General features: G+C 41.0%; 1 protein-coding gene across 15 annotated transcripts in view; it reads left to right on the forward strand.

The window, feature by feature from the left end:
- The window catches only part of EHBP1 (EH domain binding protein 1), a 364,380-nt gene that overhangs the window by 291,743 nt on the left and 57,808 nt on the right, over window positions 1-14,829 (forward strand). For 12 of the 15 annotated variants that reach the window (XM_059719703.1, XM_059719709.1, XM_019500778.2 and 9 more), the window contains one exon: window positions 4,749-4,896. In XM_059719703.1, the coding sequence (XP_059575686.1) occupies window positions 4,749-4,896 (148 nt within the window). The remainder of the gene's footprint in view (window positions 1-4,748; window positions 4,897-14,829) is intronic. The other 3 variants (XM_019500781.2, XM_059719715.1, XM_059719751.1) reach the window with 1 other exon arrangement.

Raw genomic sequence — 14,829 nt, forward strand, 5'->3', positions numbered from 1 at the left:
TGAAACAAGGAATTAAATTATCAAATGGATTATCTTTCCAATGCCCAAATGTTTTCTACTACAAATACTGTACCATGGGAATTTAAGGTTTTTCAAAACACAGTTGTTTGTTGTCAAATTTAGAAATGTGTTTCTTCAAAAAAACACAGCATTGGTTTCCATACCAGAGCCAAACTCTCCCATTATGTCTCATCTTTCTCTAAATGGAGCAGTATTTGGTATTACACTGTTTATAACTCCTCTAGTTTTAGGCTTTGACTATAATTTTAATTCTGTAGTCAAGACCATGAGGTTTTTTTTCTTTGTTTTTAAGAGTGATGTTATCAGTATATGTAAAATACATAGGTGTAAAATATTTTCAAACTGCATTATTCATTGGGAAGAATATAGAAATGGCTCCAGCTACCCGTTCCAAAAACAGACAACATACAGAATGTTTGCCTGTTTGTTTTCCTTGGTGATCACATTTTGCTTAGTCACATGTCTAAATAAATAAAATCCAAAACTTCTACTATTTTATTTCCATTACGTGTATCCTGTTTAGTAATTAATATTTTGCTCATTACCTGTGTATTTTGAGCTGTTCTGAAACTTCACTACAGAGTACCAAACATAAATGTAATCCCTAGGGTGATCAAAGATATAATCTGACCAGATGGGACAAACTTGAGAAAGATTTTGACTTTCCACTCTGTTTTGCAACAAGAAAGGCTGATTTTTTCCCCCTCCTTTCTTTGTTGTAAAAGGCAGAGATCAGGCCATCCCCAGAGAAATGAGCAGGTGTGGCCATTTACAAGCATGTCTGGTTATATTATAAACCAGCATAAGAAAAGTTTGAAATGGTTTGAAAAGATCTGCTAAACAGTTTTAATGTTTCATCCCAAATCCTATTTACTCAAACAAGAGCCGATCAAGGTCACAGTAAAAACCCAGCCTGCCCAAACCTTTAAACATCTTGTAATTTTATTTTTTTATTTTTATTCTGTGTTCTGTAGCAAGTGAATAGGTACATTTTGGTAATCCTCGCCTCTGGACAAGCACAGAATTCTTTTTCTTTCTGAATGGCTAATAACAGAGCCGTTCTTCCTGTCTAATGATGAAAGGGGTGGCAGTCAAGTTCTTTTTCTTAGCTGTACTATGTAATCGGGGCATACCATGGACAATTTTGAGTTTTATAGCTACGTGAATTGCCATCAGGGTTCAGTAGAGTTATATTTTAATTTTGTTTAAGAAGTCTATAACTGATTTTAAAATCATGTTCTTTTCTTTTCTTTTTTCTTTTCTTTTTAGATCTGTCATTAAAGATCTTTGGGCATTGCAAATAATCTTTTTTTAAAAAGATCAAACAAATGCAGTTTATAGTGTTTTTATAGACAAAAACAGTTTTTGTGCAATTATTATGCCTGACCATATAGCACTCAGAGAACAACTAAAGGTCTATCGAAGCATTTCTTGAGAATGAGAAAAAGAACGTAAACGTTAAAAATATAGATTGAATGAACTGTATTGGTGGGGACTGATTCCTCCCCCACATGACATTAACATTCTAGATATTTTAAAGTTGGTCACCTCTAATTTCTCATGCTGTCGAATGACATCATTGGAGGGTAATGATCTCGGCAACTCCAGTGACAGTGTCTCACATTCTAATTCACCTTCACAAATCCATGGCATCATTTTTGGCCAAAGCAATGTCAGTCACTGACATTTGCGGCAAGTACAAAAAGGACCCCCTAATGGCAGCCATTTTTATTTGTTTCTTAAGATCCAAAGACTGCTGAAAGAACAATTGGATAAAGTTGAGGATTGGAGAAGCTTGATTTTCTTGTTCCTGTGAAATGAAACTCCAGTCCTTTTTCTTCCCTTTCCCCTTAAAAGCAGAAGTCTGCTAGGGGGTTGTAGCTGTGTCAAAGCCGTTGGGATGCCACTGCTGATCACTTTAATTACTAGGACTAAGGAGGATAAAATTAAAAGTAGCACCATTGAAGCAGTGGAAGAAAGCTTGCCGAGATGTCGGTGAACTGTGAAATATAAAAATTGCATACCAATACATTTTTATAGGAGGGAAACAAGGAATTACATTACTTATTCTTGAAGAGTTTGTCCTTAAATGGTGAAGTTTTACTTGCTGTGCATCCATGTGGCAGATTTTTAGACCATTACAAAGTAATTGGGGGAAAATAGAGTAAACTTTTATGTCTCTCTGGCATGTCAGATACATGACAGAGAAGTGAAAGCTTCACCTAGTTTTCTTTTTAGTATTGAAGAGTTTCTAGCATATATTGTTGTATCTGAGTTTTCAGGTCCCTTTTTTTCCTTGTGGCAAATTATTTTTGTTTTTGAAAAAAATACAGTGTTTTCACAGCCCCCACCTTTTTTTTTTTTTTGAAGAGTTAATAAAGATATTAGGCAGGAATCAAGCTGTAAGTTTTAATATAATTGTTTTTTACCTTGCAACTTTTATAATTATTTGATACATAGCTTCTATGTGCTTTAAATCATAGTGGTTCTTCACAATCGCTTCATCCCTCAAAGCTTGATAATCAACAGTTCAAATACATGTGTTGAGTTTAAGCTATAAATATGCTGATTGCCTTAATCAGCACAAACACAAGCAACAACCATCAGTGTTTGCACTAAGATACCCAGAATGCTGGTGACTATGCTAATCATTCAGGGATAAGAGTTCTTTCTTTAAAAAAAAAAATCAACCTACCCTATTGTAGGATGTTTCTTTCCTAAAGTGCACAGAGCCTGATATTGAATCTGTCGTTGGCTGTAGTAGATTTAATTCCGCTATAAGAATGTTCTATATTAAATTGCTTCCTTACCTTAAAAATGTGTTTTAATTTAATTTAAAACCATAAATTCATATATGTTTGGAGCAACAAATCTGAAACATATGAGCAGTTTTACTTCACGTAAACTCAGATTTAATTAATGTTGCCAAATACAGTGGTTGAAATAAAATTAGTTGCTGTGTCAGTTGGCTGGCTGTAAATGAAATTAAATTGATATAGTCCACGGAAGATACAGAAGCTTTCTAGTTTTCTTTCTAGTGTGTACTTTAACAAATAAGTTTTTGATAGAACTGTTGCTCTGTGCTATCTGGGAAGTTAAGGGTAGAGAAAACAAACAAAGCAAATATGCCATCCTGCTGAAGAGCTCACAGGGCCCAAGCAAAATTGTCTTTATAGCGTTAGGACATTAGTAGAAAAGTAAATCAAGGCAATCTGATAGGGAACCAGAATTCTGTCAATCAGACTCAAGATATTGTGCTGTGTCCATATGCTTTGTTTACTGTACGGTTTTATGAGTTGTAACCTGCCCATGCAAGCTGTTAATGAGGCTAAATCTTGCTGCTTGAGGATTGAATTACAGCACACCTCTGGGCTAATGGTTATAAACAGAAAGTCCCATTAGGGCTGCATTCTGATTCATTCATTTGCATTTTTTCTATTGTACCAAGAACAATGATGAGTAAATAGCTACAAACAAAAAATTTACATGGAAATAGATAAAATATACCTAATTAGTATTTTGTGCTTGTTTTATTAATGATTGCTTAAACTAAATAACACTTTGTAGCAGTCTTTTACAAACATTTGCAGGTGTGGAATGTCCAGTTCCTTGTTTAATGGGAATGGTGTTTGACATTCATTATAAGAAAACTGAGTTGCAAGTACTACCTTCCAGAATTAGGTAGTTGTTATATTCCATCTAGTTAAGGCCGTCTGCAAATACTTTGGTTTTATCCCCTGTATCAGTATGTATGGAAGTTTGAAGTAAATTTAACTTCATGCCAAGTGCCAGGGTTTGTTATATTTACTTGTTCCCATAGTATAACATGTTTATCATAATTTTGTTTTCACTTAAGTTTGAAAAATGTTTTTAAAACTAAAACATAAATTCAATTTTCTATACCTTCCTGTGTATTGTAGTAGATCAAATTAAGCTTACATTTTTTTTTAATTTGTAGTGTCAAACTTTTTTCAAAATCTGTGCAGAAAAATATTACTAATGGTTTAATCAGTTACATGGTTTATCTTTTATAGCATTAGTGAAGGGCTTAAAATGTCTAATAGAACAGTGCTACTTTGAATGTGCTACCTTTGCATATGTTACCTGTTGTGAGATATTTCTGATTACTGTATTTAACATCAGCATTTTAAAGCAGAGGAAGTTCTTTTGTACCTAAAATCTATTGTTCCAGCTGCAGTTTCTGTAATAAAGATACAGTAGTTGAAGTGGGAGGCCAGAATTCTCTTACCTGAGATTTGCATTGCTTTAACACTCTTGAAGTCAGTTCAGGTAATGATGTATCTGAGAGCCATCTGGCTCCTGCTGCGCATACTATCATAGACTGTTTCACTAATAATTCTGTTTAATAAGGTCATTTTATAGCCATAATAAAACTTTTGTAGCTGTTGCTTTGAGACAAAAGTTCCTGAGATTTGTTTTGTATCAGAATATTTTACAGAGCATAACTGAGGAAAAAAGTGGCACAGGTGGCTGAAATTGTGAATCATAACAATTTTAACATGATAATAATTTTGGAAATGTTATAAAAATCTGATTCATGGATGTCTTTAAAAATTGTGATGTGACACCCAACTGATATAGAGCATCCTATTTATAATGTGGGCCAAGCACCATGCTGTAAACCAGTTACTATCATGATGATCAGATTGAGAATGAAATTGCATTTCTGTCAATTACTGAGTTGGCAACTGTTCAATATATCTTAGCAGCAAGATGAAGAGCGACGTCGGCAGCTGAGAGAGAGAGCTCGTCAGCTAATAGCAGAAGCTCGATCTGGAGTGAAGATGTCAGAACTTCCTAGCTACAGTGAAATGGCTGCAGAAAAGTTGAAAGAAAGGTCAAAGGCATCTGGAGGTGAGTTAAGGAACCTGGTATCTTATTCCTATGGCAACCTAGAAACCAGAGAAGACCTTTTTGGGTGTCACTTTTATTCACACTTCAAAATGTTGTTGTAGGTAATTGTTGTTCATCAGGTACTCATATCAAGAGACCAGCTATGGATATGTTTTCCAAATCAGGGCTATATCACTTAAATTCAAACAGCTAAAAGACTGGTCCATATGTTACAGGAGGAATATTACCATATAGGTAAGAACTGTTGGCTCATATTAGCCTGTTATTCAGGTTTGACTTTACCCCTAAAATTTCAGAATTCCATTAAGTATTAGTCATATGGAAATTGTGTGGCTAAAGTCCACTGCAGTCCTTGAAAAATGTAGGATTATGAATGTAACCTGTGGAACAAAGTGTATGAGAAAGATTTAAGAAACTTTACTTTTTAATTAAACTTATTAGTAAAGTTATTTTTAGGAACATTTTAAAGAAGTCCTGTGGCATTAAATTGTTTTTATTCTTTGTAACCTGGGAGGTATGAGCAAGAACCTTTTGATTTTAAATGGCAGTGTTTTGACATACCACTTGCCTTTACAATTTTTTAGTTGTAATATTACTGTAATATTATTAAATGGACTTTGAAATGTCATTAAAATTCATATACCTGCCAGCGCTACAAGCAGAAATAATGTAGTGTCACTCAAGCTCAAATGGGCACTGAACACATTTCAACATAGGCATCTTGCTCTTTTAGCGTCTCTTACATACGTGAAGTAGAAATTATTTTTCTTGTACGAACTGGTAATTGTAAGTGCAAGAGTCTGGTAAATTAAGTGTTATGTTTATGATGTTACATGCAGGTTCATTTGTTACATGTTTTCTTCTGTTTTCAGTACATCTTTAAATATATTCTTTTTAGATGATTTTACAACTGATTTACACTCCAGACCTACTCACTTTTCCATTTAATACTGAGGCTGGGAATGGCTGGAAAGCATTTGAAAATGTCCAGTTAGATCTGATCATCAGCTTTCCTGCTCACCGGGTGAATGCAGCATGCCAAGATGCCTCCTGTTGGGGGCTGCTGTTCAGCTCTGCATTCACCATAAGCAGGAAAAATAAGGCCTTAATAGAAAGGAGGAATTTTAGCTGTAAGATACAAGAGTAAGATCCCTTAGAAATATATACTGCTAGTTGCTTCCTTTTTCTAACTTGTTCCATACACTAATTTTAAACACTGTGGGGAGATTCAGACCTGATTAACGCAGGTGCTACTTCCATGCCAGTATGTCAAGTTTAATGATGGCATGTGCATAGTACTGTAAGTTACATGCTGAGTTTCAATTGGCTAGAAAGCAAAAGTCACATGGTAAAGTAGGGTAAATATCAACCAATATTCTACTTCAGTGTTTATCACTCTTAATCCTGCTTCATTTTATTAGCTCCACAATGATATTATCCCACTATATTCTCCAGTTGCTTCTCCTGCTGCAATTTCTCTTTCCCCTTTAAGTGTGAAGAGAGACCTTGTATTGAAGACGGTCTGGATGCCCAGTTGGTTTCAAATTACAGTATTTTCTCTTTCACCTACATTCTAACCACATTGGACCCTAATATCAGTTGGTGTGAAATGGCTCGTTAGGCACTTTTCCACGTGCTCCAATGCATTCTAATCAGAATGCATTGAAGCCGATTCGATTAATCGAGTCTCCTGGAACATTCTAATCAGAACACGTCAGCATGCTGCAGTGTTTCATGTATTCAGTATCTCCGTGTTTCAAATTGGCATTGAAGGAGCTTTAGTTAAAGCACCCCCACCACCATTTTGAAACATGGGATGGTGAATACACGAGATGCTGTGGGCATTTTAATTAAAGCAACTCCCAAGAGCCACTTTGTTTAAAGTGCCACCCCTCCACCACCACCACCATCCCGGAGCACATGTATAGGTGCCCTTTGTGTTTAAAATTCCCAATATAGGCAAACTCTTCCATTGTGTATAAGCTCCCTCAAAGATTATTTTGAATTTGATGTCAGCATAAATAGTCCCATAGTATTTGTGTTCTTTTATTCCAGTACCATAATTGAGCAGGAGTTACCAGGACACCAACCTTGGGTGTTGACTAGGATGGGTGGAGTAGGAGGGCAAAAAATAGCAGCCAGCACACTGCTGGCCCAGCCCCTGCTGCCCTACCAGCAGGACAATTACAGATGTTGCTCCATGCACCACTGCCACCCAGGGTACAGCACTGCCAGTTACTCCTCTGCTTTATTCTCATCAGAACATTCTGAATCCCAGTAGAGCTAGGAACAGACATCACGTTTGTCCTGGAACGAGTTGTGTCTGTGTTTGTCCTGGAACATAAAAGTGCCAGGACTGGCATGCATACACATCACCCTTCCAAACAACATTTAGTGAGCAGCTGGAAGTGAGTGCCGCCTTTCTGCCATTGATTCAATAATGCAGTCCTGGGACAACCATTCAGATGCACTTTGTGATGTCCCAGGACAAACTGTTAGTACTTAGGGTTTGTCCCAGGACAGCAGACAAAAACGTATGATTATGCCTTGTCCCAGTTTCTCCTGGGACAAATGTATTGTCTGTTTGTATCCTTCTTTATTCACTCTCAGTAAAAAACTAGGATGAAATTCTGCTCCACTGACTTCAGTGGGACTAGAATTTTACTCCAAGTTTTTTTAAATGTTCTGAATAATTATTTTTTTCAAACTTCTTAAATCATCTTCTATTTTGTCATAATCTCCATAATACTTGATACCTCTAGATAAAAACACATGACATTTGAGGCTGTTCTGATTGATCTAAATGTAGCTTTTCCCTAGAATGAATGGTAATTAACTTTATTTAGCTATGATTGTCCCAGGAAAAAATGTTATTTCAGATACTTCAGAGATACTTTAAGTGGGACAGTAGGCTTATATATCTGTAGTATCCCAGGATAAAAGGGTTTCTTCTGGGGGAAATCTCATATCTGTTTTTATTCTCTGTTTATTCTGCACTGTGTCTGCTCTTGCATTCTATTGTTTTCCATCATTTGCATAGAATTTTAAAGCAAGATCCTGTGCCTTTTAACTCCTGTTGAGTATTAACTCACTGCATGTGTGCTCCCACAGATTCCAGTGTGACTAATTGCAGTGGCATTACTCAACATGAATAAGGGAGTCAGAACTTGGTATACACAGTTTATAACACCATAACATCTCCTATTCATTGCCTACAGTATTTTGGCCTGTCTGACTAGCTAGCTTATTTTCTGTTTTAATGAGGTTGGGATATAACCATAATGTTATATTCTCTACATTGATTTCCTTATAGTCGTCTGTCCAAGTTAGTTGCATTTTTGTTGTACTTTTATGTTTCGTTGTCTATGCACTCTAATTTACCCTTACTCTTGTTCTGTCTTTGTGCAAATTGTCTTACTTTCTTTCATCTTCATTCTCTCAAAAAAAACCCTTCCTTCTTTTACTTATAGCACATATTCAACCTCCTCCTCATTCTTGCATTTCACTATTGATAAATTGTTGTAGATTTCCAAACCAGTTCTATAGTCACAAAGCTCCTTCTATATTGGAACAGTTTTGTGAAAGTAAGATAATATTTTTTTAGATCCAAGTAAATAACAGAATAGATATGGGTGCACAAACAAGTTAGCTTGAGGTAAGATAGGGTGAGAACTTACAGTTTCAGCCATTCCACAGTAACTGGCTGTGTGTGCATTCTTATCCCACAGTGAGCACATCTACACGTGTGCTTAACTGCACATTAGACAGATTTGCTGTGGTGTACAGCATCACAGTCTGTACATGCAATGCTGTTAGATTGCAGCAAACTAATTTTCACCACTAATTTTCATTATCAGGGACAGCAAAAATAACTGCGCCTAAATGCATGTGTAAATGCTGACCTGGGCGTACATTGCACCTGGTCAACCCAGGCAGACCCCTTTCTGCTGCCTAGCCACAGGGTTCTGCAACTTGGAGCACTCTCATGCCCCAGCCAGCCCCTCCGCCACCCAACATCACCTCCCGGAGCCTGGGGCTGACCCCTCAGGTCCTCTGCCAGCCCAGGGCTGCTCTGCCCCAGCTCAAATTGCTACAGTCCCGTATGCATGTGCACCCTGGACCACAGCAGTTTAAGCATCTACACATGCCATTAAAGTGCTGTGATAAACTCTGGTGCACCAGATTTTATCATGTTACCTTAATGATATGTGTAGATGCACCCAGTAAGAGCATGGTCATTTAACCCTTCATAGTTTCATAGTTTCATAGTAGCTAGGTCAGGAGGGACCTAAACAGATCATCTAGCCTGACCCCCTGCCACAGGCAGGAATGAATGCTGGGTTCACAAGACCCCAGACAGGTGATCATCTAACCTCTTTTTTAATTTACCCAAGGTAGGGGCGAGGACCACTTCCCAAGGAAGTTGGTTCCAGATTCTGGCCACCTTAACTGTAAAATATTGCCTCCTGATCTCTAACCTAAACCTATTTTCTACCAGCTTATTACCATTGTTCCTCATCACCCTGAAAGTGAAGCGAGATACCTTGTATTTACTACAGAGAAAGAACATGCACCCAAGCACTTAGTGCAGAGTAGCTGATTATCTCTCACACTAACTTGTTCATGTGCCCACACACATTTGTCTCCATTGCTTTTTCTTTGAATTCTCTATTTCCTCAAAATTCCAGATTTAATAGGCTAGATCTTGTGACTACATTCTGAGTACTACTCTGAGTTCTGTTATGTTTGCACATGTTTGGTTTTTGTTTGTAGTAATGGATTTCCTATACAATACCTGAAGTCAAACTTATAATACTTTTCTACCATTTCTATAGATCTTTTCTTACTACATGTTTAATTAGCTTCTATCTCACTCCATCTCAGCTTTAAGAAAAAAGTCTTACAACACATTTAATGATTTCTTTTCTCTTTATTCATATACTTTTAAAAAAAGTACTTTATTTCTTGAGTGTCCATTTTGTAGATTACTTTCTTGCTCATTTTTGTCAGTGAAACTCTAATCTCTTTCAATATTTCTGCTTACTCATTGAGAAATTTGTGATTGGACATTGGCACTACATCCTCATTTAAAAGTCTTTATTTAACCATAGCCTGAAAAATCTACATACCTTTGACAAGTAGAAGCTTTCCTTGTGTATAAAAGTCATCAACCTTTGCAAAATATGGACTTCAGGGAGGTTAGGTGATTAGAAAAAGAGAGAGACAATATTTCTTTTCCCTGTGAAGAGCCAGAGAGGTTTACAGTTGGGGTTTCAGATTTGTTTGATGGCTACTGCTAGGAGACTGATAAACGGAAGCATTGAGTAAGGTCCTGGGACAACATTATGATAAAAGTTCAAATACTTTCTTCCTGGTAACTCAGGGGCAGCAGAATTGGAATCATGTTCTGTCTTCATCCCTGAACAGTGAGGTAGCTGTCATTCACATCTGTGATTTACAAGAATGCTTTGCTCACTGACTATTGGGTGTCTGCCATATAGCTCTCTCTTATTGAAGATGGCTTGTTTTGGGAGGGTACAGCTGCAAAGAGAGAGGTGGTAGAGTAGAAGGGAGAGAGGGGGAATAATTGATGGGATTTGTTGGAAAAAACAGATATGGTGTTGACAGTAATTTTGGTGACAGTATGTACAAAATATTAGAGACCAAAGATATGGAGAAGGTGATACTGAATATAATGAAAGGTAGGGAATGAGAGGCAGAGAGAGATCAGGGCATGGAGGGACAGAAGCAGCAAACAACATAACTTACAAGCAGCATAGGAAAAGATGCATTTAAAAAAAAAATAAAGTTTTGGAAAAAGGAGAGATGGAAGCACTAACTAAGACTAGAGGATGTAGTAAGTTACATTTTAAAATGTATAAAATAGAGAATCAGTTGACAATATATTACTAATATATCCAGTACAAGAGCTGCACAATTGCTCTGTCCCTTCCAGTTGCTGAAAGAGTGACTTTGGACAAATGTTCATGAGTGAGACATGGCATCCCATGCCCAGGTTATTTTTTTCAGTAATATCTCCTTTTCTGAAAAATTACCTCTATTGGCTTTGTGTTTTTTTTCTTAACTTCTGGTGTTTCTTTTGTACCTGAAATGCTGTATTTCCACCTTTTACCTGCCTTTCATTCATCTAGTTTGCTTTTCTTATAGTGTTCAGCTTCTCCTAATTGCATTCTGCTATCTTAAAGCAAACTTTACACCTGATATTTCAAAAAAATCCAGCTGAGCATACTGCTTGAGTGGTGTCCCAGTGACAGCCTGAAGATTGACGTTCGCTTGTCTACAGAACAAGTGCAGTTGGGGCAGCAAGAACATAAACTTTTGTCCTTCTGCAGTATGGTTCAATCCTTAGAAAAGCTTGTCTATACAAGAAAATTACACAGACTTGGTTTTGTTTAGTTTCCTGGAAACTGATGCTGCTGGGAAAACCTCTTACGTAAATCAGTTTTAGAGTATCTTGTGTCAGTTTAGCTGAAGGCAATAAGGAGTCAAGTTAAACTAGATAGATATAAGGCACCCTGGCTAGGGACAGAAATTACACATAAACTAGTATAAGTGATCGGAAACCAGTTGAAATCTGTAACGCAACAGAAATTGCACATAAACCACTTCTAAAATAGCTGAAACCAATTTAAGATAGACTTGGATAGATGTAGTACCAGAATTAACTGATTTAGGTTAAATCAGTTTACTGACCTTCTGTGCCAGGTCCCCTCCAAATTCAAGTTAACTCATAGTTCCCCAGCATCTCAGGATGCTTTGCACCTTCCCCACAACCCTCCTCTCACAGGGTGGGTGGGCTAGCCTTGGCCCAAGCTGTCTGCTCCAGCTGAGATGGGAGGTATGCTCTAGCAGCCCCTGGCTTCTGGCCTAAACCACTGAAGGCATGTTGCTGCATTTCCAGAATCAAAAGTGAATGTCTGTTCACTTGCTTATTGGTTTAATCTACACCAAGGGTAGGCAAAGTACAGCCCTCGGGCCAGATCCAGCCCATGGAGGGACTTTGTACAGCCCATGCTGGGTCCCTCTGGGTCCCTCAGTCCCACCTGGCCCAGGCACCGTCCACCCTGTAGCACATCCTGCTGCCCCTGGGCCCACAGCAAGGGTGAGGTAAGTCTGTGATTAGACTCCAGTCCTGGCCCCATGGGCACTGGAGGGGACCCACACACAGAGCCTTGGCCTTGGCCCTGGCCCTGGCCTGGTCTGGCTCATCCCATCTCCATGCCCACTTTGGACCCGCCCTGACTGGAGTGAACAGGCTCCGGACTAGCTGGGACCCACATGCACAGTCCAGACCCTGCCCACCCACAATGAGCAGCGGTAGCTGTTGCTGGGTGCGGAGGCAAATCAGCTGCTTCCCTCTCACTGCTGCTGGGCCTTTCTTGCTGCAGCCACCTGCAAGCCCACTTCCAGACTGCCCTGAAGTTTCTCTCTGCTGCCATCACCACTGCCACCAGCACTGCCTCTGGGCCACCCAGTGGGGCAGTGGTGGCAGTAAAGAAGAGCCTCAGGGCAGCCAGGGCACAGGCTCCTGGCAGCTGCAGCAAAAGGGGCTGCAACAGCAAGGGGGAGGCAGCCACTTTTCTCCTGTGCCCAGCAGCAGATTCTACCACCGCTGCTCATCATGGACAGGCTGGTCTGGAGCAGGCATAGGATGGGTCAGGATTGGGGCTGTGCCCATGAGTCCCAGCTAGTCTGGAGCTTGTCTACTCTGGCTGGGGCAAGGTGGAGCAGGTGCAGAGAGGGCCGGGGCTGTGTGCTTACTTGCCACTGGGCAGTGGTGGCGGTGAGGAGCTGCAGGGTGTGTGGACTCCGGGCTGTTGCAGTTGAGGGGAGGTTGCTAACCAGTCTGTGACAGTTCCCTAAAACTGCTTATGTGGCCTGCAGGCCCAAATAATTGACCACCCTTGACCTACACAGTTTAAGCTAACCTGTGAAGATTCAATCAATTCAGCCTCAAGCTTTTTGACTATCTGTACTTAGCCCCTGAGATCAAAAGAAGTGTCCCCACAACAGGGTTGCACCAATTCAATTCAGTCAGGTTTGAAACTGATTTTAATTGGTACAGGTTCCTTAGGTAGATGAGGAACCTCCTTTGGAAGTGAGAGGATAATTCATAGTCCAGAGACCTAGAATTTTCTGTTGAGGCTTGACAATCAGAGTACCAAATGTCAGTGACTTAGACTGTTTTATTATGTTCAGTCTATCAATGTCTGTTTCTTCATACCTAACTCATGACACTGGCTTACCCTTGTTAGTTCTTGGATATCCTTATTTCTTATTTTTTAATCAGCTATATTTCTCAACGGGTGCCAGAAATAAGTTGGAGTTAATGTTTTTAATATTTGAAAAAAGATATTTAATATATTCGACCAATTTCCATTTTCCTATTTAGTTCTTTTCTTTCATTATCTTATCCTGACATTTCCCATATTCTTCCAAAAGGCCCTATGCTGCAGTTCTTACTTTTTGTATTTTGCTTTCTCTTCAATGCTGTTTTAAAACTGTACACATTGGGCACATCCAGATGAGCCCAGACATGCCTCTTGCTGCGTTTCAAAGCAGTTTGAGATGTGACAACAGGCAGGCTGGGAACAAAAAAAACCTACCAGTGTGGGCTCAAAATTTGATACCTAGATATTCAGGTATCAAAAAACAGCCCACAGAAAAAAAGCAGGACAAGGCACAGACCAGGACCATGCCCTGAGGCAACTGGAGGCCCAGGTCCTCCAAAGAGATGCTCTGGTAGCTGACCAGAGTGTCTCTGTGCCTGCCCCTTGCCCAGATGCTGCAGCATGCTACAGCAGGTGTGGGGAAAGGAACAGTGCAGGCTGCAATGACCTGGCCCCTGGTTCCATTACAGGTAAGTGTGGGGGGAGATGTGAGGGTGCGGGGGACCGTGGGTATGGGGCAGCTTGGGAGGGGTGGGTCCCCTAGCCACCCCCCACAGGGCCCACAGTCCCTGTGCAGGGCCCACAGCCCCCCAACACAGCCCACAGCTCACCTGCAGCAGTAGTGGCTATTAGTGTGTTCAGGGCATTCTGGCATAGCCCCCCCAGCATGGTGCAGGGCAGCACAGCTTGGCCCCAGCCACCTGGCACCCAGCACTGCCTGTGCCATATCATGCAGGCTTGGCTTGGTACAACACAGCACTGTGTGCCTTCGGGCAGCTCCAGGCCACTCGGTCTGTCACTCAGGGCTCCGCAACACTCATGGGGACCGCCTGTTGCACCAGGCTAGGTCCTGTGTGCACAGACCCCATGTGCTGTCGGGTCAGGCTGGTTCCAAACATGCAGGACCCAGCCCGGCATGACAGGTGGCCCCCTCAAGCGGTGCAGGGCCCTGGGTGACAGCCTGAGCAACCCAGAGCTGCCTAAAGGTGCATGGCACCGTGCTGAGCTGGGCCAGGCCCACATCATGTGGCACAGGCAGCACTGGGTGCTAGGCAGCCAGAGCCAAGCCATGCTACCCCAGCCCACGTGGGAGGGCTGTGCCAGGAAGCTCTTAGCAGCCACATGGCTGCTGCTGCTACTCTTGGTGTGACATGTTGTCCCTGCAAGCCGGCCCGGGCTCTGGGTGACAGCTCGAGCAGCCCCAGAGCTGCCTGAAGCTGCACAGCCCCGTGCCACATTGCACTAAGCCAGGCCAGTCCCGCGATGAGCAGCACAGGCAGCGCCGCCTCTTGAGGTGGTCAGGGCCATGCCGTACCACTGGAGACTCTGGCTGCAGCAGGCCCTGAGTGCCCCACAGCCGCTGCTGCTCCAGGGACGAGCTCTGGGCCCTGCAGGGGGGCTGCAGTGCATGAGAGCCCTACAGGGGGGCATGTGGGCCCGTTGGGGGCACATATTTGCTGGGCAAGCGGGGCATATGCCCTGTGGGGTAGGGCTGTGGGTCCTGCGGAGGAGGGCAGTCCAT

The sequence above is a fragment of the Alligator mississippiensis genome, chromosome 1, assembly GCF_030867095.1.
Source record: "Alligator mississippiensis isolate rAllMis1 chromosome 1, rAllMis1, whole genome shotgun sequence".
Lineage (NCBI taxonomy): Eukaryota > Metazoa > Chordata > Crocodylia > Alligatoridae > Alligator > Alligator mississippiensis.